Source organism: Chroicocephalus ridibundus, chromosome 1 (genome assembly GCF_963924245.1).
Source record: "Chroicocephalus ridibundus chromosome 1, bChrRid1.1, whole genome shotgun sequence".
In the NCBI taxonomy this organism is placed as follows: domain Eukaryota; kingdom Metazoa; phylum Chordata; class Aves; order Charadriiformes; family Laridae; genus Chroicocephalus; species Chroicocephalus ridibundus.
Genome location: NC_086284.1, coordinates 218723051 through 218747846, shown reverse-complemented (window position 1 = coordinate 218747846; position 24796 = coordinate 218723051). Strand labels below are relative to the sequence as shown.

At 51.7% G+C, this 24796-nt stretch overlaps 2 protein-coding genes across 2 annotated transcripts in view; both read right to left on the bottom strand.

The window, feature by feature from the left end:
- Window positions 1–347: 347 nt before the first annotated feature.
- UCN3 (urocortin 3) lies at window positions 348–818 on the bottom strand. Its single transcript, XM_063324545.1, has one exon. It carries the CDS (start codon window positions 816–818, stop codon window positions 348–350), a length of 471 nt encoding a protein of 156 aa, XP_063180615.1.
- Window positions 819–15453: 14635 nt separating this feature from the next.
- The window catches only part of LOC134510420 (collagen alpha-1(VII) chain-like), a 136643-nt gene continuing 127300 nt past the window's right edge, over window positions 15454–24796 (bottom strand). The window contains exons 83-89 of the mRNA XM_063323721.1: window positions 24283–24336; window positions 22852–22900; window positions 21939–21977; window positions 21567–21740; window positions 18929–19000; window positions 18126–18296; window positions 15454–16293 (exon numbers count right to left, since the gene is read on the bottom strand). Of these exons, the coding sequence (XP_063179791.1) occupies window positions 16280–16293; window positions 18126–18296; window positions 18929–19000; window positions 21567–21740; window positions 21939–21977; window positions 22852–22900; window positions 24283–24336 (573 nt within the window). The 3' untranslated portion in view covers window positions 15454–16279. The remainder of the gene's footprint in view (window positions 16294–18125; window positions 18297–18928; window positions 19001–21566; window positions 21741–21938; window positions 21978–22851; window positions 22901–24282; window positions 24337–24796) is intronic.

The following is a 24796-nucleotide window of genomic DNA, read 5'->3' as shown; positions in this document are numbered from 1 at the left end:
CAGGCCCAGACAAACCCGACCAAACCCTCTGTGGAGGCGATGGGAGAACAAAGCATTGGAAACTCAAGAGATCGTAGCTTTAATAAGGACCTTCCCGAGGCGACATGTCCCCTTGCCCTGCTGCGGACATTTCCCCGCGTGCGGAAATTTCCAGCAGGAGGGATGGAGGAGATTGGGAAGGAGAGAAGGATGAAGAAGAGATATGAAAGTTAGGTAGCTCTATGGGTCAAAAATATACAACACTGATATCATACATGGTCATCAGTCCCCTCTGGCTGGCAGGCTGGGGGCGGGCGGTGGTCCTACGCAGCCAGACCTGCTCTGAGTCCCCCCTGCCCTGTGGGGGGTCACTTTCGCCGCCCGATTTGGGCCATGAGGTGCGCGTTGGCGGCAGCCTTCGCTCGCAAGTTCTTAGCTTTGGCGATGTTGAAGAGGATGTTCATGATATTGGTGGGGACGTCGAGGGAGAGGGTGACCTTGGTGCGACGATCGCTCTTGGCCCGGTTTTGGTATGTCTTCCCCTTCACCTGCGCCTGGGAGACATATTTGTAATGGCCTTCCCCTGGGAACGTCCTTTTCCCCATCTCTTCGTCCACCGCGTCCTCCCTCTCCTCCTCTTCAGACACCTCCTCTGGTGATGGGGAGTCGAAGCCTCGCTTGTCCAAGACGGCGTTTTCCTCCGGGAGGCTCTTCTGGGCTTCGGCAAGGGCTGTGTTGAGGCAGCTGAAGATTGAGGCGGCGTTGTAGAGGCGGAGAGCCCAGCTGGTCTCAGCAGCGCAGAGGAGGGCGAGGAGGAGCAGCAGCCTGGTGTTGGCCATTGCGGTGGCCTGTGTGGTGGAGAGAGCGAGGGGAGGGCAGAGATGGGCATGAGCTTCCCGCGGGCCCCAGGGGCAGAGCACTATCATCCCCCCATCCTCCCACATCCCATGCTCCTGGGTTCACCTCCCACATCCGTCCACCCCAGTCCCATCTAGTGGTTAGGGTAGGTGGGAATGAGTTGCCTTGGGGCCTCCTCCTGTAAGATGCAACCCCCCAGCCCTTGTTTTTGGGGTGCTGGGTGGGAGGTGGGATGTCCAAGGTGCTTTGCAAGGCTGCAGTCTCCATGGAGGGGAAGATTTGGCCCCCCCTTTGCCGAAACACAAGTGCCTGCTGCAGGAGAGCTGGTTTCTACCATGTTCCCTGCCTGGGGCAACCTCGTTGCAGTTCTCATGCAGCCCTCTCCACCTTGCTAACACCTCCACAGAGTAACCGGGTGTACCACCAGCTGCTGTAAAGGTTGGTTTTCCTTTCAGCTCCTCTCTGGTCAGCCTGAAGCCACCAGAGGTGTTTCTGTGCTCTCTGAAGTTGACGATTGCCTCTCTCACCCAACTTGGTCTGAAAAGAGTATGGAGAGTGGAGTACAGTCAGTTCCAGCGCTGGAAGGGGAATTCAGTCAAATGGCTTATGTCACCTCTCCAGCCCCAGCTTCTGGTGCTCCAGGGTTGCCCATTACCCCATGGTTCCATCCCCAGGACTCCTCTGCACCGTGGGTACAGGACAGGACATCCCTGGAAATGTTCGAGGTCAGGTTGGATGGGGCTCTGAGCAACCTGATCTAGTTGAAGATGTCCCTGCTCATTACAGGAGAGGTTGGATGAGATAACCTTTCAAGGTCCCTTCCAACTCAAACTATTCTCTGAGTTTCATGATTCTATGTCAGGCTGCCCCATCTGATGGCACGTTTGGGGGGCAGCCCCCCCATGGACAGCCCTGCTTGAGGACCTGGGGGCAACTCCAAGTTCACAGCACAGCGGCATCACTCCCTGCTTGAAATATGGTCATTTTTAGGTTTCATGAGGGCTGAAAACCTCAGGATAACACTGCTGCTCTGTGAACCTCTCCATTCTCTGAGTCCTGTCTCTTTGGGAAGCGACCCATCTCCCCGTATACCCACCCTACCGCTGAAAAAGGCCACCTAAAAGGCCACAGGGGATCTCCTGGTGGGGTCTTTGCCCTTGTCGAGGTCAGACAAGTGTCCCTGGAGCCAGCCCCGAGGGCACAAGGGCCTTCCAAGCACTTGGAGATGTGCTGGCATTCCCAATCTTCGGGCCCCATCTTGTGGCAAGGACATCATACGGCAAGCCCTGGCCAGGGGACAGTCCCCAGGAGTGTGGGACCCTGCCTGGGGCTGGGGTTTCATCTCTGATCTGGGGCTGTGAGTTGCTAAATTATTTGCTATGGGGATGGGAGTGTGGTGGGGCCAAGAAGGCCGGTGAAGCCCCTGGGCAATGCTTGTGGAGCAGGATGGACCCTGTGGTCCATGGCCCCATGGACCTCCATGGGCAGCTGTGTCTTTGGGCTACTGCTGGGGATGGAGGCTGTGCCTCCCTGTGTGAGGGGCTGCTGGCTGGGGACACGTCCTCAGACCCATCCAACATCACATCAACCCTCGTGTCCCCAGGAGCCCTCATTCTGGACCTGCTCTTCTGCTGCTGAACCACAGTCCCTGAAACTGCTGTCACCTTAACTCTGCCCTTCACTGTCCCTTGGAAGGGGAGATTTGGGCAGGTCATACAGGCAGGATTTGAGGGACCTCCTCGATTTCCACTTCTTTGCCTCACTCCACAGAACTCCCCCAGGCAAAAACCATCCCCTTAACTCTGCCCTGTGTCCAGAAGGACCTGCAGCAGCCGTGGCATGACCCAAGCAGTGCCAGCAAAGCTGTCGCTGTAGGATGGGGCAGGAGAACCCTTCCAAGGCACACAACCCCCATGCAAGGGCGATTCGGGGCTCGAAACGCTCCTTGCTTCAGCCCCAAAATTAGATATCTAAAGCCTGGAACTTAGTGTTTGTTTACAAAAGCTTAACAGGACAAACATCTTTCTCCCACCCCAAAGCCTCCCCCCTTGCAGTTGCCTTTCAGCCCCAGAAGAAGCCGTTTTCTCCCAAGCAAACCCCTTGCAGCCCCTGCTAGCAGGACGGGGTGCTCGGGGCATGAATTTAGGAATTATTGAGTTTCTCATCCCTGCCTGCAGCCCCTGCTCTCCTGGGCACGCTCTTTGGCCCCGAGCTGCTGGATGGAGAATGGGAACATCTCTGAAAGCCCTCGCAGAGCCGGCACGGCTGCTGGCAGAGAAATGAGCTGGTTTGGGCTGCCGCTGCCAGCTCCAGAGCCGCGGAGCAGCATCTCTGCGGAGCAGCATCTCCGTGGAGCAGCATCTCCGTGGAGCAGCATCTCCACGTCGCCTCTCCCCGACCACTATTTCACCACTGTCTGAAACGGGCATCTTGGCCCCGTGGCCGCTTGGGCTTTTTCTATTTGGAAAAACTCTTTGGGGACCTTGGCCAAGGGAGGGGAAAGGCAGAGCGAGGGGGAAACGGGGCTGAAACACACCCGCAACCCAGCGCCTGCTTTTCTGGTCCTCGGCTGTGGGATGGATATCCTGGCAGAAAAGGTAAAAATCAAGGCAAAATAGCAAAAAAAATGCAGCTTCCAGCTGTGCTGGCGGACAGCACAACCTGGTATTTTTGGGTTCTCTTGTTTTGCATGGGGGTTTTCTGCCCTGGCATGCCGGAAGGTTTTTTTTTTTTTGGAGCAGAAAGCAAGTTGGAATTGGGTTTTCTTCCCTCCCCGCCCCCCCCCCAAAAAGCAGGAAAAAAAGACGAACCACCTGCGGTGGATCTGAGGAAGTCGGAGTTAAATCTGCCGCTGCAGGAGGGTGACCTGCGGGTGCCGAGGGTGGAAATTGCCAGGATGCCCGTGAGAAATTTACAGCCACGATATTGAGACGGTGGCGACAGCCAGGGCAGGACTATTCCTCTCGGCTGAAGAGCTGCCTCCCGGCTTTAACGGAGAAAAGTAAATCGTTCCGGCGAGGCAGCTCCGGCAAACTGGGGACAAAGCTATCGGCAGGATGTCACCGGCTGCTCGGCAGCAGAAGCGCTGGATTAAGCTAATTTTTTTCCCCATCAAAAAGTAAGTCTGGAATAAAATAACACTGCGGATGGGACCTGGAGACTTTTAAAATTCTTTCTGATGCTGCCTCCACTTCCCTAATGAATCTCACCTGATGATGCTGATTCCCAGGGCTCCAAAATCCAAGCTAACCCCGGGGGGACGGGGCTGTGCCCTCCTCTCCTCCCCATCCCTTTAACCACAGCACCGGTTTGTCTCCCCACTTTTCGATTTCCCAAGATGTCCAAACCCTACCCAGGCTGCGCAGCCTCCAAAAATTGTTATAATAATAAAAAGAGATGTTTCTTTGGTTAGAAAGGAGGGTGGGGGGAGTCTCTTAACACAGTATCTTGAACTGCTTTTCCCTATCCTGCTTTTCTTTATTTTCTTACAGAGAGACGTGGGACCTGATCTCCCGAGGAAAGCACTGAAATATTTAAAGTTTGTGCAAATGAAGCTGGTTGCTGGTTAATAAACGAAACCCGGGCACTCACCTGGTAGTCGGCGGCGGTCGGGATGGGAAGGGGTTGCTGCGGTCTCACTCCGAGGAGAGAGGCATCAGGCGCGTTCCCCTGAACTTCTGCACCCTCGCTTTTCTTTTATTGTTATTAAGAGGGCTGTGATAGTTTTTCTCTCTATGGAAACGCTTTTCCCCTCCCTCGTGTATATATAAAAATGAGCGATCACGGGGTTTGAGTCGTAACTCCAGACGTGGAGCCTTCATTTGGGCATGATTTCATTAAGATGAAATCAGAGGGAGCTGGCAACGTCACGGGGCTGCGGTGCCTCTCCCCATTCAGAAGGAAAAAAAAAAAGGGGGGGGGGGCGAAGAAAAGACATCTGAAGCTGACAGCCTGGTGAGAGTCACCCAAAAATTGGGTTGTCTCCAACGCTGGGACTTTGCCGGATCACGCAGACGTCTTTTTCCCCTGCTCCTCCAGGTAGCCAGGCACTTGGTGCAAGGATATTTTAAGTGCAAAGGGTCTTTACGCCCCCTAAGGATGCCCGTTGGGGTTTTCAGCATTGATTAACAGTGTTATCCCCAATTAATGTGTTTCTTTTCGAAGAGCGGGGCTGGTGCAACACCAGGACAGTGCTCATAACCCCCACCCGCAGCAGGTACAGGCTTGCCCCGCTCACACTGCTCTGCCCTCCGCCTGGTTTCCTATTGCCAGGGGGTTTTCTTCTCCCAGGCAGGCGGTGAAAACCCTGGGAAACTGAAATTTTGGGGACCTTCTTCCAGGATGTGGTGGTACGGTGCTGCATTGGAAGAGGAGGGTAAGGATGATGTGTGTCTCAAAAAAACCCAACCCTCAAACTCCCCAAAGGCACTGAGGTCCATCAGAATTAACTCAGGTTGCCCCAAGACAGCAGCCAGGCTGGAAAACCCCCAGTCTGGGGTCCCAGGACCACTCTGGTCCCAGTGTGGTCTGAGTGAAGTCTCCTTCATGCCCCATGGTGCTAGTTTGCAAGCAGAAGTGCTTTGTGCTGTAAAGGGAATGGGGATAGAGAGATCTCTGGTGGAAATAGGGGTTGCTTCATGCGGTCCTGGGCTGAGACGCTCGAAGGAGTCAGGTCTCTGGTGGAGGGTCCCAGATTTGCGGCTGGGCTGGAGGTTCCTGGTGGTCCCAGGACCCTGCTCAACCCCGCCCGCTTGTCAGAGCTCCTCTCTGAACCCTGCTTTGAAATGCCACCATCACCTTCTTCTAGCAAAGGGCTGGTGGGGTGCAGTCATGCCTGGTAACGGACAAATCCTACCAAAGGTGGGGAAAACCCTCTGAGCGCTCCCCGAAAGGTAACAGCAGCCAGTAGTGACCCTGGATGGGCTCTGAGTTAGGATGGGGAGATGTTCTTGCTCTTGGAACACACCAGGGATGGTCACAGTGACTTCTTTGGAGAAAAGGAGCCATGACTGCATATCCTTGGATGAGCAGCTTTGAGCTTCTCACCCAGCCCCTGAAGATGCTGGCTGTTGTCTGAGAGGCAGTGACCGGTGATGCTGAGAGTTCTCCTTTGGCTTCAAACTGGGGTAGAGCATTCTCCCCTTAATCACCTCCAGCTGTTGGCTTAGACACATCGGGTTTCACCATTCCAGCAATTCACTCCTTTTTCATTTTCATTTGAAGCTTTCATCTCTTGGACCGATGTTTTCTTTTCCCCTCCTTCGGTGAGATCTGGAAGGCAGTTTGGTTACCCAAATCTTTGGAGCCTTTGGTCATAATTTTGGGCAAGCAAATCCGCTTGCAGACTACAACCCAAAAAGCTGGGTGGGAAACTCCGTTAGAGGCACTTCTTCCTGGCAAGAGCGAGGGAAATCATCATCTGGCCCACAGTCCTCACTCTTCTCCCTCTGGCAAACGCTCATGGACTCATTTATTGCAGAGGGATGAACCGTCTCTAAGGGCTGCATGGTCTCTGAAGCTGATGAAACCCTCGAGCTCCTGCTCTGCGGTGAGGAAGCAGTGATAGATGAGAGCTATTTCCAACCTGTCCCCCATGGTGGAGGTCCATTAAAAATTATTTCCCCCTCTGCTTGTTGCAGATGTGTGAGCGCTGATTCTCAGCAACCTTCGGCTTTCCCCAGCTTGGATTGTGCCCTGCCTTTCCTTGACCTCTAGAGGGTAAGAAAGTTTCAAGTCATCACTGTTACCCAGTAGCTTAATTAGCGTTGGTGGACCAAGTGACATCACAGGGCAAGACCTAAAGCTTGGCAGAAGGTATCTAAGGCTTTTTAAAATATATGCAATTCCGTGGGTGGTGCTAAGCTCCACCCAGGTTTGACTAAACCCAGGTTTGACTACCCATGGATGAAGGGTGGACAGTGAGGTCTTTGCCAGCATTTCTCTTCTATCATGCCTCCTTGGAGAGATGTGTTTTCCATCCTTTTGCTCCCTGAGGGCTGCAGATTTTGACTGTGGTCCTTGCAGAAAGCTCAGGAGACCCTTGGACACTGTTTGGCTCAGACCACTGATAGCCCTGCCTGCTTCAGAGTGGGTTAGGGACTCACCTCCCTGATTTTGTTGGTCTGGGGATGGCGAAGGGGGTTGAACGTGGAAATATATGTGGGATGGGGGCTCTGAGTGCTGACCTGGCCAACGGGTGCTTTATGAAAGGTGTGTGGGCACTTAGAAAATGGGTTCCCCTCTGCCTGCTGGAGGGGGATAATGCTATCCCTGCCTTGGCATCGCATCCCATTGGGGTTGAGGAGCACTTTAAAAGGGCTGGGAGAACCATTGAAAATATCTCCAGTGACATTTTGGACTCATTTGTCACCTGCTCAGAGGAGATCAGCTGAGGAATATAAAACATGTGGACAGGTTATTGCTTCTGGCATGGGGCATGGGTTTGGCATCCCCTGGCCCCAAAGGTAGGGCAAAACTGGTACTCCAGGAATCAAAGCCTGGTGCAGCCCTCTTTTGTGAGGACCTGGCCTCCCTGATCACCTCCAGGGGTTTCAGGTCTTCAGGCCAAAACTGAAGCCCTGTTATTGCCAAAATCACGTGGAACCTGTGATTCAGGTACTCAGGGAAGGGAACATAGGTTAGGGAAAGGCGTGATGTGAAAGTAGATCAATTAACCCCCCTAAAGCCCCCTCTCTCCTGGAGATGATGAGATTTTTAACTTGTTTCAGTGCATCTGCAAAGTGAATTAAACTATATGAAGACCATAGGTTGGCACGGGGGAAGGTCTATTTGGCTGCATCCGCACAAGTGATGGCTGCTTCATCGTTGCAACCATCCCATCCCTTGTGGTGGGGTGGTGGTCCTCTCTCACTGAAGCTTTTCTGGGGTTGAGAGGAGAGTGTGTCTGGTGGAGGGCAAATGTGTGAGCCTGTAGTTTTTATCTATTGCCACTATCTCAGGCTGTCCCCATGGGCTGTACATGCTCTGAATGGTTGGAAATGGGGTGTTCAGCCCTTCCTGGCTATTGACTGCAATGAAATGATTTGGGGACATTGGGAAAGAGCGGACCCACATGCCAGGAAGTCCTGTAGGACCCTGAGGGGGTGTTGGTCAGTGCCAGCTGCCACCTGGGCTCTTCAGGGTCTGCAGCTACTGCAGTAGCCTTGCACAGCAGGGTCACAAGTGCAGTTACCACCTCCACTGTGGGTCTATCTTCACATGATGGGGGTTGAACCTCATCCCATTTGGCTGCATTGGGTGGCAGTGGATCCCAAAGGTCTCAGGGGACCAGGGCACAAGAGAGGACTGAAAGGCAAGGAGGGACTTTAACGCTTAACAAGCTGCTTTCCTGGGCAGCCAAGCTTGAGAGAGATCGTCCCCGTGGCTGCAAAGGCAAAATGCAATCAAAATAACCCTAAAGACATGCTACATTTTAAGGAATGGAGTATGTACACGGGTCCTCCTCAAAAGTCAATCCTGCTGCCAGAATGACCCGTGTAAATATGAGTCTATTTATTTTTTTCCTGCAGAACGAAGCTGTAGCACGGAGGCGAATGCCTTTCCCATCATCCAGCATGTCAACACTGGAGCCAGGTGGTGAAACCCATCTCCATCTCCTGGGCAGATGCTAGGGTGTATTTCTGTGTTTTACTCACCCATAAAACACTTTGCTGTTGGGAAGGGTCGGTGCAGGACAACATCCTTTTGGGAGGCAAATCTGCATGCCATGGATGAGGCATGGAAGACGTGGAGTCTTCGCGGTGATTTTATTAGGGGAAAATAGCAAAGAGAAGGCAGCGCCTTCGAAGTCAGACTGCCTGGTTCAGCCCTATCAAGTCTGCTCTGAAAGCAAACCAGACTGTTTTAGCCGTCACCGGCTGGCTACCGTGGCTCGCAGATCCCTGCTTCAGTTGCTTTTGCAGGGGATCGGAGAGGAGATTTTGCTGCAAAAACTGCAAAAATGAAAATATTTTCATGAAAATAACCCCAGCTGACCCTGGGGAGGGAGGGAGGGAGCCGTGCTACGAACAGCCTGGGGCACCCATGGGAGCTGGCTGGCAGCAGAGAAGGCTCAAACTCCTGCAAAGTTTCTCCGAAAATTACCAAACTCATAAAAAATGCAGGCTTTGTCACGAGTGTCCTCGCGCCTCTCCCTCGTGCGTCTGTCTCTCCAGGAGCAGGACACCTTCCCACCTCTCCGCAGCCTGCCCTTGCTCTTGCCGAGCTCAATTTCCTCCTGTGAATCATCGTTTAAAGCCCAAATGTGGGCAGCTGAAGAGGATCTTATTAAAGTTTCATCACTACAACCATTCCGCTACCGGGAAAAATAAGACACAGCGACTCGTGGTCGTATCGCACCAGAAGCCTTGAAAGCAAAAAACACACCCCAAAACACCAGCAGAGAAGTTTTGCGATGCAAAGTTCTGCTGATGGCTTCCAGGCCCACCATGGCATAGAGTCGTGGGACACAGACGCACTGTGGGTCCACAGAGGGGCGAAAGGGAGTTTTCTGGTTTGTTTTGCCCCTTCTTTAATAATCTCTAAGACTCAATTTGCATTTTCAAGGCTGTGGAGGGAGGAGGACCTTGCTGTGATACAAGATTCCCCATCTCTCTGTAACCCTACAACGAATGTCCCTTCCTGTCCCCTGAGACTGGTTTTTGGTGGGTTTCTCTTCCCCATAACCCCATTTTGGGGGTGATTTTCACTCCTTCCAACAGCCCAGCAGCCACAAGTCCCTGCATGTCTCTCCGAGGGGGCTGTAGAGTGGGCGCTGAGGGCTTGGAAAGCTTTGAGCCAGGACCTTGGTCGAAAGAGGAGAGGAGCTGGGGACATGGAATTTGTTAGTTTTGCAGGGGTTGAATTATTCTTTTGCCTTTTTTTCACCTTCTTCGGCCTTGAGTCTCTTGCCGCTGCTGCAGGGTCACCAAGGGATTTACAGCCCTGGTCGTATGCAAAGCATTTGGATGCCTGTAATGAGCAGTTACCCACCCCACCTTCAGCGTTTCATGTTCCTGGCAATTAATTAGCTCTGCTTTGAGCTTTTGATGCAAATGTAATATTGGAAAACCTCTTTGGGATTAAATGGGCTGGGGCTATTTTGCAGATCGCTACACATGCTTCTCCAAGAATCGCTTGGGCCAAGGACCAACTTCACCACTGACAGCCTTCAGGCATGAAGTAAAGCTTGGTTCTTGATGCTTTCCTTCCAAAAGAAGAACAGAAAAAAGCAATGGAGAAGAAAAAATAATCTTAAATCCTCCAAATTGTCTTCCCCAAGTGTTTGCTGCGATGTTTTTATCTGCTCTCTCTGTGTTGCACCTCCTACACCTCTGTGTTTGCACCACCTGTACACATGGTATGTGCCTGCAGCTACCTGGGCATCACACCTCCAGTTGGAAGGAAACATCTAAAATCAAGAAAAAGTGTAAAGGGAGGCAGCAGGAGCCTGGATCCACGTGCAGGAGCAACACTGGCCTTGGGACATTTATCCTGACGATGGGTCTTCATGTAAAACCTATTTATACCCCATGGAGTGAAGCATGAAGAGAGCTGCTTCTCCTTTTTCCTGTGTCCGTAAGCAGGGATCGCTCACACTGGTGAGGCTGCAGCAGCCGGATGAGGTGGGTGGGAGAGACGTTGCCCAAGAAACGCCATGGTTGCTTCACTACAGATGGGTTATGATGCTCCTCCGGCACTTCTTTGCCATGGGGATCATGGCCATGGGTTGGCCCCTTGGCTTCATGATCCATGGGGAAGTGCTTGGGGTGGTTTCAGGGGCAGGTGGGACACATCTGGGGGATGCAGGGCCCTCCGGTGGGGCTCAGGATGCTCGGTTAAGGGATGCCCAAGGCAGCAGATGGGTGAGGAGCCATCCAGAGGAAGCCTGAGGGATCAACTGGGATTTACTGGGGTGGTTTGGGATGCAAAATGGGTAAGGATGGACAGCCTGAGGCAACTCCCGCAGGAACACTGGCTTTCAGATAGGGAGAGTTTCTCCCTGGTTTTCCTCCTAACCCACACAACAATGATGTCAGGGGCAAATCCAGCCCCATTTTTGCTCCTGCTTGTCCCAGCTCAGATGGGCGGAGCTGCCTTCCTGGCACAGAAGGTTTTTCGGGCTTTTTCAACAGATTCCCTCTTTCTCAAGGGCGTGGTGGCTGTTGGGTTGCAATTCCACCCTTGCAGTGGGCAAGGGATAGTGTTCACCAGTGGCCTCCCAGCGATGCTGGCACGAGGCCATATATACCAATATGCTCCGAAGTGATGGATATCACCCAAAAGGGCTGTGGGCAGCACACAAACCTCCACCAGCTCCTGCAGAGCCCGAGCACGGAGGATGTGGTGGAGAGTTTTGCAAGATGGACTTGCCGGTGCTCAGGTCCAGCCCTGCATTAACTCATGGCCATTTGCCTCCGTGGCATCTCCAGAACCTAAATTACTCCTGCTCTAAAAATACCGCCTAATTAATTAACCTAGCTGAGCGCAAATCAAGCTGGTGACAAGACGGTGAACTTTTTTGTCGCTTTTGACTCCGGCAGGAGTGAAGACAGGGGCTTTTGTCAGCTCCCTCCCAAACAGCCTGTCTGCTCCAATCTGCCGGGCACAGCCAGAGGACGCTGGATGATGCTCGGGGCCTGGCTGTCAGTGCTGGCGGCCATTTCGGGGATTGTATCATTATCAAATTACTAAATTACACCGGCCCAGCCTCTTCATCTCTGGCAATCCATTTTCTTTTGTCAGGGTTGCTAAGGAACCGCCTGTGGACATCGGATGCCGCGATGAGGCGAGCTTCTCCTCTCCACACCTTCTTGCAAGACTTCTCTGGCTGGATGCACAAGAAACCCCCTCCTGCAACGGGGCTGAGCATGCTCAAGCTATAGGTGCACGTATATCCATAGATACAGACCCAGCTCAGCTCCTGAGCCACGTGGATCCACAAAAAACGAGTGATGGGATCACTCGTGCTCCAAAATTGCCCTCCGCTTTGCCAGCTCCATGAGGATTCTGGTTTTATGTACATTAAAGCCCCCCCAGCTTTTCACATGCTTGGAGATGACCGCTCGTAGCGATGCTCTCTGCTTTCTAAGGCCATTCTCCAACGTGCGTTCAGGAATCTTCTGGCTTCGCCCTGTTTGGAGCAGCCCCAGCTCCCTGCGCCTGGAAAGCAGTTGGCTCGCCAGCAAATCGTTCGGCCCTATAAAAGTCTCCCCCACCCCGCAATCAAATCATTTCAAGAAACTCAATTAGAGTGACATGACATTTCCAAGGAAACACCGAGGATGCGTTCCGGTAATGTTTTGGCCCTGCCAAAGCGGTTCAGATGGCAAATCAATAGTAAACATTTAAGGCTAGATGTATTAAAAAAAAATCAAGTTATCAATTTCCCATTACGCCTCAGCTGCCAGAGCACTGATGGGAAATTCAAGCTGCATTTAATACACCTAGCAGAGAACTGAACAGCTTGATCTTATACACTTGCCCACAATATTGGTTTTCACTTCTCGAGTCTTCCAGCCGCCTTGCAAATCCGAATTAAGTCATCTGGCTCCCTGGTGAGCTGCTGCTTCGGCCTGTGCCATCAGCGCGATGTATGCTGAAGGGTCTTGAGCCAAATCACCCTCCCCGTGAGCCTCTGCCCCTCTCCTTTGGCTACACCTTGACCATGTAACCAGGCGACCAAACTTGTCTCCCAGACTTGGCTTTGGGATATGTGCGCTCCTCGCCAAGCTTGGAGCCAAAAGCTGCCAAGAAATTCTGCACGTGGGGAGGTGAAGCCCTATTTTAAGTGATGGCACTGAACTTAAAAGGAAAAATGAAGGTGTTGTCCCATTTGTTTTTGGTATCTGGGAATAATGAGGCAGAAAAAGAAACTCCCCATGTTCTCCAGGATGCCCCAGGTCCTCCAGGTCCATTTGCTCACCTCCAGACCCTCACTGTGCTGCTGATCAATGGCTATAAAAATGATCTTCATGCAATTACTATCATCTCCTTGGGCTTGATGTCCACTTAACATGCCTGCCAAAGGATTCACCAGCCCACAGTGATGCACCCTCCTCTTCCTTAATGCCCTGGTGCAGTTAATAGTTGGAGAGGGACTGTGAAATGCAGGGCTGGTGTCCCTGAGAGAGCAACCCTGGGATGGAGGAAGGCTTTCTCCTCTGCGTTTTGGTAAACAAATGCCTCTTTGAGTAACTCATGAGCTGTCTGGTTGCAATGGTCCCAAGGAGGGATGCTGTTGCACCGTGAATTGGAGAAAGGCTCCTGGGAGCATCTCTGTTGTCTTGGTAGAAACCCAACATCGCAGCACACAGGGAAGGCAGAAGCAGGACATGGGGGCAGATGCCCAGGAGGAGACATCCTGGGAGTGTTTGGGGAGCCGAAGGAGGCATGGGGAGCGTGCACTTTGCAGAGCACTGCAATGAGAACCTGGCTGCAGGATAGGGACAGGCCAGCTGGTGACCCCGAACCATGCGCTGGGGATATCGGGTGATTTGCACCCCAAATCCACACAAGCGGCTGGTTTGTAAGGTGGAGATATGTCCTGTGCATCACTGTATCAACAGAGATGGTGTAGCCACACGTGGGCTGGCTTGGTAGGATGAAGCAGGAATGAACAGTCCGGCATTTCCTCTGATGGCCAACCCGAAGCCTTTCTTCTCAAATCCCAAGATTTTTCTTGGGAAAAATCTCCCTACCTTGCTGGGCCAAATCCCACAGTCCTGGGCAGGGGTGGTGAAATGCTGGACTCTGGACAACGTGCAGTCTTGGGCAGCACAAGGGAAGTCAAGGGCAGGGAGGCTGGTCTGCGGGGACATCTAGAACATAGCTACTCCAGACCCATAAATGTAATGTTTTGGGGTTTTGTTTTTTTGTTGTTTTTTTTTTTTTTTTTTTGCCATTGCTACTAAAACACCACAGGCTTTGCACTGAATTGACACCCTGGGTCAAGTGGTGGTGGCCACTGGAGTATGACAAGCCCATATTTCTGCTGGAGGCCACCAGTGCCTTCGCTGAAGGGATGCTGTCAGGGTGAGCACCACACCAGAGAAAAGGGAGCTGGTAGGAGGATTTTTTTTTTTGCTTATAATAATAGATATTATTCATGAGTTTTTTCGGTGTTAATTAAATAGTAAGAACTGTTTATAGTGGGTCCCCTTTTGCCCATACAGATATTTTTGCTCCGGTCCAGCTGTGGGCTGGTTTACATCAGGAACGATCATTTGGGGAACAGGGCTTTGCAAGCAGAGATGTCCAAAATTAGATCAAAATCAGATCAACGGGGGTGAACCTTTCTGGAGGTGCATCCCCAGCCCTTCATATCATAGAATCATGGAATGGTTTGGGTTGGAAGGGACCTTAAAGATCATCTAGTTCCACCCCCCTGCCCTGGGCAGGGACACCTCCCACCAGCCCAGCTTGCTCCAAGCCCCGTCCAACCTGGCCTTGAACCCCTCCAGGTATGGGGCAGACACAGCTTCTCTGGGCAACCTGTTCCATGTCTGAGCTCCTTTTTCTCTCCTCCCCTTCTTTTAAAGCTCTGAAATGCTGTTTGCTCCGCACAATTGTGGGAATTCAATGACTTGTGCCCCTTGAAAAGATCCCACCTAAATAAAGATCTTCATACCAGGGTGCCAAATGAACCTGTGGGTCTTGCACTCCGTTAGGTCCCTGTTTTCTTGGGCACGGTGGTTATTTTTGTCAATGCAGTTTAGGAATGAAGGTTTTTTTCCTGCTGGTTGCAAACGCTTTGCTCCCCTGGATGGTCTCAGCTCCCCTGGGCCGATGGAGGAGCTGAAGTTCAAGTCATTCCATGTCTCCTGAGCTGCTGAGGGTGCAACACCCGCACAGCCCGGCCATGGCTCTTCAGGCATCGGCATCCTGCGACGTCCCTTACAAAGTGTCCCCCATCGCTGTGATGCCAGGGAAATGCGAAAGTGTGGGGGGTGTTTCCTCAGAAAAAGCACCTGTTTCTCAGCACTGTGGCCTCACCTGGAAATGCAGAAGAGCTTTCTTTTTGGTGATGCCGTACCCGCTGTTTTGCTTCGGTGGGAACATTTTGTTTCTTTTCCGAGGGGATATTTTTCTTGCCACGATACAATACCTGAATGTTTTCCTTGCCAAAGTACATTTCGATACAGAACAGCATCTCGAGAGGAGAGGCTGGAAATGTCAGTCTGAAAATGGCACTTGTCTCATTGCCAACATTTACCAAATTATTTTTCTTTTTTTTTTTTTTTTGAGTGAAAAAGATTTTAGCTGTGGGGTGAATAAAAATAATAAAAAAAAAACCCCTATGCTGGTCCCCCTTTGGGGCTTGGGATACTGTGGGTAAGTGAAATTCTTCTCCTCCGATGCTGCCCTGCTGGGCCGGGGAAATCTGAGCTCAACCCTACCAAATTGTGCAGCCAAACTTTTAGTAAACCCCATTGATTTCCTAACCGTCTCCCCGCCAATCCCACTCCAGCATGAATCCTCATTTAGCCATTCTGTTCCCACCAAAGGTGTTTGGAGGGGGAAAAGCAATTCCCAGTGCAACCTTTGAAGACACAACGCAATGTACATTCTTTAATGAAAACATTTTTTGTCGATATGGGGTAGAAAAGTGACCATTTATAGAAGCTTTGGGCGTGTGTATTGGGAACCTGTTGTGGAGAGAGGAATGGAGGCTTGCACCCATGGATGCTCACATTGACGATGTGTGCTCGGAGGAGACGCTATCGGAACGGACCCCTCCCAGCTGGGTCCACGTGGCCACCAAAACCCAGAGGTTTACCCTCCCACTTGGATTTCCGCACCTCTCTGAGCTCCAAATGCCTCCAAGACTTGGCGTTGGCATTTTGCAGGGAGAAGCCCCGTCTGGTTTTGAATCCTGATTTTTTCTTAATGTATGGTTTGGGATGGCTCCTCTTCACCTGCCCAGGAAATGGTCAAGTGATGGAGAAGGTGGGACTTGCTAAAGGCCATAGGGAGTTTAGGGACGAGCTGAAAGGTTACCTGCTACAGGACAGAGCTCAACCTGCACACCTGGTCTGACATGGGGAATACATAATGGAAATGACATAATGGAAATTCCCAGCTTTCTCTCTGTCCTTCTCAGGATTATGAACTAGGATTATGCACAGCAGCATTAACACACTTTTATTTTACAAAAATAAACTCAAGGGTATGTGGCGCCCAGTTTTGCATGGTAGTCCTATGGGGCGAGCGGTGCAGTCATGAGCCTCTGGACATCTCTGCTTTCCCAAGCAATCAGATGCGTCCCTCTCCTCATACCACTTTAATTCCTGCTCATAATTACAGTCTTCCAACATCTTTTTTCAAACTTCCTTTGCCTCCTCACATTAAATGGTTTGTCTTGCTTGTCCAGTCTTCGAGACGTCCTGGAGACACTTCTTGCAGCTCCATTTCTTTTTTATTTAAACATGGCAATTGCAGCCGATCACCTCCCTCTGTCTGGTTTTCAAAAGAGAGGAAAGAGAAAACAAAGGGGATGTTGGAGGTTGGCTACAGCTTGGGCTTCTTCTTGGTCCTCCCATGCTCACAGCAGCTTTGGAGATCCTTGACACAATGGAATTGCCTATACCAGGTTATGCCACAACACATCAGAGATCCATAAAGCAGATGTTCCATCTGGTCCACATCCGGGCACCATTTAGGGTCAGCCAGGAGAAATGGCCATGTAGAGGACACACAGATCTGGCTTAGTTTTGGGTGACTCCCACTCCCCAGTGGTTGCTTCTCCCCCCAAAGGGAGTGCAGACACAGTGCTGGAGGTATCTACTGCTGCTTTGTGAAGCCTACACTATCTCTTAATGTTGGGGTAGAGCATTGGCTGGGAAGAGGTTTGTTTATTACCTAGTGCTGCTGGGACAGGACTTAAAGCACTGAAAGTGGCTTCCCCTCACGCAGTAGGTTGCAAAGAAGCGGGCCACCAAACGTGGGCACTGACCAGGCTAAATGGACCAATTGGTCTACCTTGACTGCCCTTTGGGTCAACAAAGATGGGCTCCCCACAGAGCCCAAGGAGTGATGCTAACCCTTGTGGTGGGATGGGGTAGGACATGACAGAAGAAGGCATCCAGTTTGGGCCTTCCTGGCCAGTCAATACATATTCCTTCTGCCCAAAGAACACTTCAGCTCTCCAGGATGTCCCTGCCTGTCCTAAACTGAGCAATGAATATTTGCACTGCCTTCTTCCTTGCAGAATAAGAAGCCCAGGCTGTGTGAAGTCCATTGTATATCAGAAAGATTCAACTGGCTGATAAAAGACTGGGTAATGGTTTTGATTTTATGGACAATAGGTGCCAGCCTAAAACACAACCAACAAAATGCAGAGCACCTGAAAACTCTGAAAAGAACCTCAACTTACAGATCCCTGCCTTTAATTTCTTTCTTTTTTTTTTTTTTTCTTTTTGTAAATGCCTTTGAAGACAGAGCAGATGAATCTCACCAGGGGTTTTTTGTATTGTTGAGAACTAATGCATTTCTCCTGATGCCCGGAGGGGTTGCCTTCATGCAGAAGAAAGGTTGAGAGAGGAGTATCTTTCTAGGAAGGCTGGTTTCAGCCACAGCTCGTGTACTGCTCGGCAGCTGTACTGCTGGCATTACTGTCAGGGCCAGCAGGAGCTCGTTTTCCCTGCGGTGAGCTACCACATGCCTGGAGAGGAGGAAGAGCCACGCAGGCTGACCCCATGAACCCTAGATAAGGCAACAGGAGCCCCACTGGGTTTCCAGGAGTGAGTTTTGCCCATTGAAACCCTGGATGAGGTGTGACCCCAATGCAGGGGTGTTTGGGACTGCTCAGGTCAGGGCAGCTCCACCAGCTTCAGGTTCTGCCTGAAGTCCTTGGTGGCTAGAGAAGCCAGCGAGGTGCTTGGATGGACAAGTCCATGGTTCAGAGGACACCAGGCCCCCAGATTCCTGCAAACCTCAGGCCTTAGAACACATGTGGTGGCTGAGCTCAGGGTATGCAAACTACCAGGACCCAGTGCTGGTGCCCACAAGGACCCTCCTCATCACCCACAGGTCCATCTGCATCCCATAAGCAGATGTGGCCCAAGGAAGGAGATATCCAGGAGCTCCTAGGAGGGGCTGAGGGGGACCAAAGTGAGCTGAGAGTGGGAGGGACCTTGCAAACTAGAGGCATCCCTCTAAGTCCTTGCTTGGTTCTGGTGGGGCGCCATAAGGCAATGGAGGTGGGCGTATCGTGGATGGGTTTTTTCATGCTTTGACCTTACCCCTGGTGGGAGGAAGAGGAGGGTTGGAGTGCTCAGGGGCTGCCTTACCTGCTGAGGTTTTGCACTGCCGCTCACATTTCCACTTGGTTTTGAAGCGGTTGCTGTTGCCTCGGCATCCCCCAAAGATGAAGGGCCGGCAGGCGTTCGCCTCTGGGTGGTAATACCAGAGCAGGGCGTAGTGATGGCAGGAGCCCTCATCCATCGGCTGCAGGCAGGGGGCTGCAGGGAAACACCCCCCCACCCAGTCATGTGTCGGACCCAGGTGGGAAAAGGCCACACTCTGCCACCCCAGTTCCCCCCCGTGTGAATGTGTGGGGCTGGTCCAGGGACTCCCACTGCCCCACAGTCAGCACCTTACCCCAAAGCAACGGGGCTGTCAGAGCAAAAGGGGCAGCAAAGACCAACGGGGGGCATCCAGCAGCGGATTTCCATAGTGGGATGAGCACGAGGCTCCTTGTTGCTCCATGGCACCACCTGCCCCTGCGGTGCCCATCATGGTGGTCTCAGGCCTTTGCAAGGGGACAATTAACCCCTGGGACCTGGGGGGGGCTGCGTCTTTGCAGGGGTGGGTGCATTCGGGGCGTTGCTTGGGGGACTCTCACTGTGCATTTTGCTGGAACGGCTGGACAACACAGAATCGGGTAAAAACACCCTCCAGTTTTTTCACCACCAGCTCAACGGCCTGGGGCAAAAGAGGCTGCTTTAAGCCAAGTCCAAAACCGAGATTTGAGGCTCTGCTTGCCGGCACGTGGAAGTCTTTCCGTGCCGCGTCCCCTTGATCTCAATGCCAAAAAGCACTTCCCACCCGGGAAGTGACTTCCCTAAATGTCACTTAATTCAGCGCATTTCACCTGGTAATTGACTGTGGGCTTCTCGCTGCTTCTGCTGAGAGGGACCCGTTATCTGCTGCTCCCGGGGAGCCGCTGGGGAAGCAAATGGAAATCACACGTAACGAGGGCACGCAAACAAATTAGCCACCATTTAAATATAGATCATTGGAGCCTTACATGGCTTTCCGCCGGCTAACAAGTTCTCTTAATAAATGTCACAGAGCAATTGGCGAGGGGAGGGAGAAACCGGCGGCAATAAAATTCTTAATGGTGTTAAACAACTCAGTCAGAAAGGTTGGGTGTTAGTCAGAGAAAATGGAAGTATTTGTGGTTGTTTGCAGGAGATAAATGTCAGGCTGGAGTTTTGTAAATCTGCGAGCTTTGAAAAGCCAGGAGCGATTGTAATCTGGCAGTAATAACCCTCCGATTGCAGAATCCTGTTAACATTTAGAGCGCCTGTCCGCACTCATCGCTTAGCAGAGCGATTTATGAGCCCTCCTGCCTCAGACCCGGGCTGTAATGGGATTGTCAGCTGGCGACGGCGGCAGCTGAGATTCAATAACATGTGGTACGCCCCATCGATCTGAAAACCGCCCAGATCCCAAACGCGGCCTTGATATAAAGTGAGTTTAAACCCAGATGGATGATGTCCTCGATGTATGACACAGACATCAGGAGAGCGCTTGGGGCTGGGCAGGAGGAAGGCGGTGATGGTTGGGGTCCAGTACTAGGCTTACCTAGGATTTGGGGGATTTGTTCGGTCTTTAGCAGGTTACACGAGGGGAAAATGGAGGCACGCTGCACAGCCAGCCTGCAGAAAGCTTTCTCCCTTAGATGCTGGGGGACCAGAGTTTGGACGGGACTGTTGTAGAGGCACGAGAGGTTGCATTTTTAGACGCCTCCCTTCTGCTGAGATACACCTGGCCCTGCGAGTACCTGTTTCTCTGAGACAAAGTACTGAGGCCGTCCCCCTGCCCGTGTCAACGGCAGCTCCATCCATGCCACCCAACCCTCCTCCTCCTCCTGCTGACAAAATCTGAGCAGCCACATCTTAATTTCTGACTGGCTGAATTGCAAGAAATGAGTCTGGACTCTCCCCCCTTATGAGTCCTGCCCCGTCTTGCAGTGTGTTTGGACTTTGAGTGCTGAGCGCAGAAAGCCCTCCGCAAGCAAGCCCATAATCCCCTATTCCTCCCCACCAGCAGGATGTTTTCCCTCTCTGTCTCCCATAAATCAAGATTCAAAGCCAAGCCCTGATGAGGAGGGTCAGAGGGTCCACGGGTAGCTGTGGCATGGATTTGAAGATGTGATGGATCTGGAGGATGGCAGCTCATATGGGTCCTTCTGGGTCAAAGTGATTTCCAGGTTGCTGCTAAAATTTAGGGCTACCCAGAAACCCAAGCCAGTCACGTCAAAGGGTGCTGGTTGCCTCCATCAGCATCCCAGGGGATGGGCAGGCCCATAGGGCCATCCATGACCCATTATCCTATGGGGACAGGAAAAGGAGGATATCCAACTGGTAGGTCTTCTGTGCTAAGGGGACCGTATTGCTCATCAGGTCTAGAAGAAGCTGGGCCAAGCGTTTCCTCACCATAATGCTCACTACAGTGGTTGATGATCAAGAAGAAAGGGTAGATGATCTGAAATGCAGCTAAAACTGCCCCATCCTGTCCTCTCCCTGGAAAGGTGGTCATTCTCAGCCAAGCATTAATGGATTTCCCTGCATCCAACATACTCAAATCCTGGGCTTTGCCACTGGGACACTGTGTCCCAATGCATCCCAAGGTGGTCCTGCAGCCTTCTGGGGAGCCACCCCATTGGTTGTGCCTACAGAGTGGGCCATGAACCTCCCTCCAGCAGAACATTGCTCACCTCCCTGTGGCTGAGCAGCCTTCATCCCCAAAAATGATGATTGCACCTTGGCTGCCTCGTGATGCTCAAGATGCTACTGGGAGCTTAATAATAACTAAAAGCGTGGCCAATATTGGATCATGCTCTTGCCCTGTCCGGTTGCCTGGTGTAGAGGTAGATGTAGTGTGAGTAGATGCCACCAACCCACTGGTGTTTGTGTACAGGTGGGTCTGTATTGCATTTGTCCTGACCTTGGCCCTTCTCTCTCCCTCTCTCTTGGGCAACACCAGGGACAGAAATAGAGCTGGTTGTTTTCCCATTAGCTGCAATCAGTAGCTTTATCCATTAAAGTGTTCGTGAGGCCTTGGGCAGAAATAGTCTGTAATAGCTCAAGTGTTTGGTCTCAGAGACGTAATTTCTGGCTGGCAGGAAGCTTTACTAGAAGTTGCAATGGACACGGCAGGGAGAGGGGAACAAAATCTGCCTGAAAATGGCTGCCTCCTTCCAGCCTTTCAAAATACATCCTTTTGCAGGTGGTGATCATCAGTGGGGCCGTGCATATTTGGCTTTTTCCTCACCTGCCACCCATTCCAGGAGCATCAGCCCACCTCGTCCCAGAGCCACAGATCAGCTCTTTTCAGCACAGGGGATCACAGCGTGGGAGCTCTCATTGGAAATCCCGTCACTGCCTCCTTTCTGCCCAGTCCCAGGGAAGAGGATTTAGCACTGGGTTCATGGGGTGCTCCAGAAGACACCATCTGCCATGGTTGGAAAGACGGAAAGCATGCAGCCATGCAGCTGCACTTACCTGCAATAGGGGAAGGTGGATCCCTGAAGGGCTTCACTGATGTCACCAATGTGGCCATCCTCTGGGTTTTGTTAAGCATTTCTTCCTGGCTTTCACCATCTCTTCTGATGTGTTCCCAAAGCTGGAGCTTTTGGAACCCTTGGAGCTGCCTGTTGATTTCAGTTGCCTCCAGACCTGTGGATTTAATTGCTGGGTCACCGATGATGAAATCTGGTGGCACAGTTGGAAAGCCACCATGCTTTGAAAAATAGTTGTAGCTCAAGAAAATTATCGCCACTGCGCAACACAATGTGCAAGACGAATCACAACACAACGTTTTGTTGGCCAAAGCCTACAGAGCACTGAGGTACGTAGTCATATTAGCAGCCTTACCCCTTTCCATGAGCATCCTTCCCAGCTCACCTCCACAAGCTGCAAACGTAAGACAGACAGTGCACAGTTTTTATTGCTACTTCTTTTTTTCCCTAGGTAAATAAGATTTTTCAACAAAATCATTATTTGTACAGGCAGCACATGCTTTCATGCACTATTTTTCACCCTTTTTTTCCCCCCTCCCTTCAAAGCGTTCAAATGCCCCCTAACATCTCTAGGCAGAAACGAGTGCGACTCCAGCTTAATGGCTGAAGTGTCTTGGCAAGTGTTGGTGAACCCAAACCCACCTTGGCCGTAGGCAGACCCCAGGGAGTGGGGCAGGAGTGGGGCAGCTCTCTGCCGGCCTTCAGGACCTCTGCAGGGCAAGGAAAGCAAGACCCCAAAAGCCTGGAACCCTGGTGATATTGGGATCCTGGGGTAAAACCATCCCCAAATGCAGCGGGTTTCATTACTGGTGTGGCGCTGGTTGGCGGTTATTCACCACCCGAGAGGAGAGGTCTGTGTGTCAACAAGTGCCACGAAGTAGACAGGAATTAAAAGGCTGTTATTAGGCAAAATGCAGCTCCAAACTTGCCCCCATGACCCAACGTCTTTCGTCAATCAGCGGGGAAATGGAGATGACCAGGGAGGAAAGCTTTGCTAACAAAACTGCGGGGGAAGAAATGGGAAGAGAGAGGGCTTCAAGGGAAAAAATTAAGAGTTTGAGTAGGAGGTCAGGACTATGGCAGAGACCTCGCGGCCCAGAAGCCCGCACTCGTCTCCGAGCATGGAGAGGTGACGCGTCTCCGTTTGCTGCTAATGGGGTGATATTTGCTCTGCCGAGCCAGCATGCGCTGGCACTCAAATTGCTCCAATTTAGTCACTGGCAGGTGTCAGAGCGGTGGCCCCAAGTGCGTCTCGACGGCCGACTTACCGCATTTGCCTCTCATTTCACTCCTGACCACCTCCTTCACCTCTTCCTCCTGTGCCGTGGAGGGAAAGCAGAGGTTAGTGGTGATTTTCTACCCTGGCACCATCTCCCTCTGCTCTGTGTCCTGTCCCGACTTTGCTCGCCCCACTGGAGGTGGCTTTTGGGACCACAAGTGAAAACATCTCAGCTTGGGTATGGCCAAGATCAGAGATGTATGTTTGGTGTCACAGAGACTTGGTTCAAGATTTGTGGCTCATCAGGGAAATGATTCCTTTTGCAAATTCATGTCCATCCTGCAGCCAGCTCCTCTTGCCCCAAGGAGCTGAGACCCCGAGCCCAACGTGAGGACCATGGCACACCTCAAGTCCGGGCTGGCTTTCCAGTGAGTCTCCACAACGTTTTGACACTGTCCCTGAAGCCATGGTCTCGCAGATGTCCCTCACCTCTGAGAAGCTTCATCAAACCACCTGCATCCATGCAAAGGGTCTGCTCAAATCATACTGCGGCCTTGACCCATGGACATGGGCTGTAGCACTAGATTTAGATGAGGTGTAGCTGCACCACATTTTGTTCTTCTCCTCTGCCTTTTAACCAGCTAATGATGTTCTCCACAGAGGGAGACATCTGATCTCAAGGATTTTGAGTCTGTGCCTGACCCTTGGGCCAGACAGCTGTCACTGTTTCACTTGAGCATCTTCCACGTGCTACAGCTGGTATCCTACTGCACTTCATGTGGTCACTACCTCTTATCCCTTGTAGGGATGACAAATTTTGGGACGCTTACTATGCAGGGAGCTGGGGTCTTCAGCCACCCGCACATAGGGCACCCTCGTCATGCCAAACCAAATCCTGCTTGTCCTCCACACACTGGAAAGATGAAAGTACCCCGTCCTATCAGTCAAGTGGCACAACACACATTTGCTCAGGCAACAGGGCGGAGACCCTAAGGTTAGGGGAGCTGCAGCAGGGATCTTGCCCTGACCCATGTGGGTCAACCATTCCTTCTTCAGGATTTATAAACCCAGAGCAGCAGCTTTTGGAGTAACGCCAGCTCCCTAATCCACTATGAAAAGGGGGCGCATTGCTTTCTCCTGCTCTTTCTTTGCATTTGATCATCCCTGTGGCATTGGCACTGATCCTATCTGCCAAGCATGAGTCTGAAGCATCACAGGGAGGATGGGAGTGGGGAAATGTGCCTCGGGTTCTGGGTCATTTTTTGGGCTTGACGTAGTACAGCCCAGCACTTCTCCCACCCCAGCCTGTGCATGTCTGACGTCTCTGGGTAACGGCCAAACCCCTCATTTCCCAGATATTCTCTGAATGAATCTCTTTCTCAGCATTTCCCTCCTCCTCTACACCTCTTAGGGGTAGTTTGTCCTATTTTCTCTATTCAGGCCTGTGTAATAGGATGTGATCTTGGGCTAAAGTACTCACAGAAAGACCAGGATCTCCCTTTTCTCCTTTCTGGCCGGCTGGACCATTTTCACCCTGTTAAAAACACTTAAGTCATTACAAAAGCTCAGTAGATTGACCATTAAATGCTCCAAGGATAAATTGCACCTTAGAGAGGAAAGGATGCACTAGGAAGGGAGACAGGGGAAAAAGGCTCACATGTTTTCCCTTAAATTCGAGGGATATCTGTGAGTAAATCACTGAGTGAAGGAAAGGACTCATCCATGTACAAGGAAGCAAGAACAAAAATGTGTATCAGAGAGCTGGCTGCAAGCTCCCAGATTTTTTGGGAACTCTGCCCTATCTAAACACTAAGGACGTTACCAGCTACAGTTTAAGTCAGGTTTCTTTGCAATTTGTAAGGGACCACAAAAGCTGAGGTGGAGGCGTGAAGAGGATCTGGCCTCCAGAGAACCTCTGGGAACCAGAGGAAGCAGAAGATTGCAACTGGGATTGCAATCCCAGCACTGAAAAGGCGAAACACAGGGAGATGCTG

What these genes read in the sequence shown, in the direction of transcription:
- UCN3 (XM_063324545.1), bottom strand. Translation starts at nt 818, where the DNA reads ATGGCCAACACCAGGCTGCTGCTCCTCCTCGCCCTCCTCTGCGCTGCT.